The sequence below is a fragment of the Limulus polyphemus genome, unplaced genomic scaffold (assembly GCF_000517525.1).
Source record: "Limulus polyphemus unplaced genomic scaffold, Limulus_polyphemus-2.1.2 Scaffold1450, whole genome shotgun sequence".
NCBI classification, from domain to species: domain Eukaryota; kingdom Metazoa; phylum Arthropoda; class Merostomata; order Xiphosura; family Limulidae; genus Limulus; species Limulus polyphemus.
In genome coordinates this window covers 248,520-252,489 of record NW_013667060.1, presented here as the reverse complement: position 1 = coordinate 252,489, position 3,970 = coordinate 248,520, and the positions used below count along the sequence as shown (strand labels likewise).

The following is a 3,970-nucleotide window of genomic DNA, read 5'->3' as shown; positions in this document are numbered from 1 at the left end:
ATCTATCAAATGACATATTATATAATGTTGTGTTCTGAACAGAATATCGTCAATTTCACTCATAGTACAGGATTCGTTCCAATGGGAAAGTTAATGATTATCATGGATGAATTTGCAACGGCTTTTGTCGCATAGTTAGAAAGCCAGGAAAATTTTGAGAGGCAAGTGAATTTGTCTACTTTTTGCATGTTATTAGTCTATTCTTTGGTGCATTATTTAATAAAATAAAAATTATTAAGTGCATTACTATCTATAGTATAAAAAATTAGGGTTAACTCTTATCGAAAACCTGAGAGCAAGAAAAAAGAAGATTGGGTAAGTACTCTATTTCTTGTCTTTCATATTTATTATTTATTTATTATTATAAAGGTAACTAAAATCTAAAAATATGGATCTTTTTCAGTTATTTAAGACTAGATTAGGTAAAATAAATAATAATATAATTAAAATGGTTCACGAGGCACAACTTGTGGGTAATGTAATTCGGTAGCATAACTTAAGCTGTACATTCCCCGAGTGATTTACAACTTATAATGGCTCGGATAGTAGTTAGACACAATTCATCATCAGGTACAAAGAATTCTCAAACAAGACTGTTAATATAAAAAAAAAATAGTACCTGATGATGACAAAACCTTGTCGAAACGTTGTACATTTGCTGCTATAAAGACTAAACAAGTACAAGAGGTCACGTGGTCGGTCAAATTGACCAAGCCCATATTGAGAGAGTTAAGTAGAAATTTGCTCCTGTTAAAATTATACAAGCAAAATGCGGAGGAAAAATCCAACTTGTGGTTAGAATACTCTAGTTTGTACTTTGTACTTTTAGTTTATACATAATTGCTGACAACAGAGGCATTGATCCTTCCTTAATTAGTGCTATATGCTGATAGTTAACTAGCTCACTGATGTTCACAAGGACTGCTGTGCAAATAGGATTTCTTCAAAAATGCCAAAATACAAGATTCATCCAAAGAGGAACATATGAATTGTTACATCTTTCTTAGATTTCAACCGAGGAGACAGTCATTTTAAGAAAAAGGCTAACCAAAAGCAAAAAAAGTCAGTAGATTTTTATGAACAATAATGAAAAACTGATTGTGCATTACTAGTTTGGATAAAAAATATCAAGCTGAACTTAAGAAAGTGAAATGAAGAAAACAAATTAAAGAAGAGAAAGAAAATTGTAATTAATGTTAGAACAGAAAATTCAGTGTTTGATTCACTTAAACAAAATAACAAAAACATCAAACGTTAAACAAGAGAAACTCTCTGCAGTTGTGAAAAACAATGTTGAACTTTCAACATTGTGCACTGTACATTTTACCTAAAGGTATAAAGTTTTCCTTCACAACTAAATTATCAGAAGACACAAAACTTCACATAATATCTAATCTGCAAAAGTGTATTCACTCATTTAGGTGATCTGCCTTTATAGTTTATAAAACCACAAATACTTACCTCAGCAACAGCATACAAGAGACTATTGAGACATGATCTTCCACCAGTATTTCCTAAACACACCATTGGTTTACATATAAATGTCTATTTGACATTCTTAAAACACAACCACTTGGGGTTTCTGATCATTTTGAAAGTGGTATTGCTCATCTAAAATATTAATTTATAAACATAACCACAAGAATCAGAAGCTATGCTGATAAATTCAATATTACATCAGAATAAAGTGCTCTTTGGATATTTATACAAAATAAAGAACTTATAACCAGAACTTTGGATAAAAGAAAATACATTGCTATTATGATACATGTCCCTACAGAAACAAAGCTATAAGTATTTTAAATGACACCAACACATACGCATCATTATCAATAAACCTAGTTCTTGACAGTGAAATGAAAACAAAACTGATTTATTGAACTAGAACGTAATGGCCAAATACTCAAAATGTTATTGGTAGCATTGAAATCAAATCATAGCAGGACAGTGTAGTTCTACAATTTCACCAAATATCACGAGGAAGGTAAGTCACTCTGACCAGTAGTGTGTACTTGTGGATCAGCAACAAAGCACTTCTAAGGCTAATTGGAAAAATAATTAATCTGTTATTATCTTTTGTTCTGGTTTAGAATAGTTGAAATATGTTCCACTCCAGCAAAACTCTTGTATTCAGCCAAGTTTCTCTATAACCTTCAATAATTATTTAATACAGGTTATCAAGCATAATGAACACCACAGAACAACATCAAATGGACCTAAATTCTTTTGACATTCCTTGGAAACGTTTAGTGGTTGCTGTAGACTTTATGTATAGTTTATGAAACTATGCACTAGCTTCATGGTCCCAAACTGAAAATAAAAGGCTTGGTTTATAGTTGAGATATATTGATGATGTATTTGAATTTGGCCTTTTAAACATTGATAAAAAAAAAGGAAAAATAAAACAACAACTTGTTCTACAATTTATGAATGGTAGTTTTTTTATTTTATAGTGTAGTATATCTAAGATATTCCAGTCAGCCTTTACTAGTGTTAGTGTATTTTTCGTGAATGACCATTCTGTTACAAAGTGTGTAATTTGTCATAAACATTTTTGAATTAAACTAAGCTGTAACTATAATGTTTCTGTAAAGTTTAAAACATACAGATTTTATACTAAACCTGTTTATTATTTATTTCATCAGGTTTTGACATTTAAGTTTGCTTTTCAAAGTTTATTTCATAAAATAAATAATTTTTTTAACCTTCATAAAAATGAACAATTTTGACGTCAGGAAACGTTAACATTTTGTGTACCGTCTTTTTGATTTCTCGCAAAACCTAAGACTTACGTTTTTGATGCAAGTGAGCTGTTTATCTTAGAACTAAAATGAGTGTTCCCTTATTTCCTGTCACTATAATTAAATAGTGGAGGTATTGCATAAGGCTTGAAAACCTGGGGGAGCTAACAATCCAGCTACGAGAGAGACACTGGAGAATATTTAGCCTGTCGGGAACTTTGGAAACTGTTCGAGGACGAGGTGTTATTGGACAAGTGAGTGAAGGAAACATTTGTGTATATGCTTAAAAACCAGTAAAACAATATACATCTGAAAATATGATTAAAGTTTTGTCATGTAGATTAATTGTAATGGTTAATTTCTCACTTTTTTTTTAGGCATTAAAATTATTTGCATTAATTTTGTAAAGCAAGCTTTATTTTTGTTGCCAGACATGAATTCTGATGAACTTAAATATGCTGATATTAGGGTCTTGGGTGCTGCTGCTTTACAAAAGGATTTAAATCATTTAATGAGTTGGGTGAATAAATGGCAGATGGGTTTTTTATGATAATAAATGTAAGGTGATGCATGTGGATTATCATAATTTGAATTATAAGTATAATTTGGATGGTGTAGTGTTTGATCAGTCTCTTAAGCCATCCATGCAGTGTGTAGTTTCTAGTGGTAGGACAAATAGGATTTTGGATTGTATCTACAGAACTATTGAATACAAGTCTCAAGTGTTTTAGTTTTGTTTAAATTATCATTATTGCAGCACTATATTTTAGTCATTTATTTAGGGATGGTGTAATTCTTTTATTCTGATTTAGATACTGAAGATGGAATCTGTAGAATTTTGAAACATCTATCTGTGTCATCTTTTGTTATAAATAAACAATGTTGTTTATCTTAAGTATCATTATCCTTTTTATTGTGAAACTTCATTTTCCTCTGAACAAATTGATTGCTAAAGTATAAAGAGGTTATAATTTTATTGTATAGGTCACTAATTAGGCCATATTTAGAGTATTGTGTCCAGTCTTGGGTTCCTTACCTTAGCAAGGACATTGAATTGTTGGAAAGGGTTCAGAGGAGGGCTATTAGGATGGAAAGGATGACATATGAGGAGAGATTAAGATATCTGAAATTGTTTTCTAATTGAGGTGTTTAAGATTGTTGTTAAGGGAATTGATAGTTTTTATGCATCACCTTTTTTTCATACTTAATGGTGAGAATGGTAGGACTAG

The 3,970-nt window shown here is 30.7% G+C and overlaps 1 protein-coding gene across 2 annotated transcripts in view; it reads left to right on the top strand.

Moving 5' to 3' along the window:
* LOC106463637 (polymerase delta-interacting protein 2-like) overlaps positions 1–3,970 on the top strand; it is a 40,452-nt gene that overhangs the window by 31,791 nt on the left and 4,691 nt on the right. For both annotated transcript variants that reach the window (XM_022391180.1, XM_013923685.2), the window contains exon 9: positions 2,870–2,995. In XM_022391180.1, the coding sequence (XP_022246888.1) occupies positions 2,870–2,995 (126 nt within the window). The remainder of the gene's footprint in view (positions 1–2,869; positions 2,996–3,970) is intronic.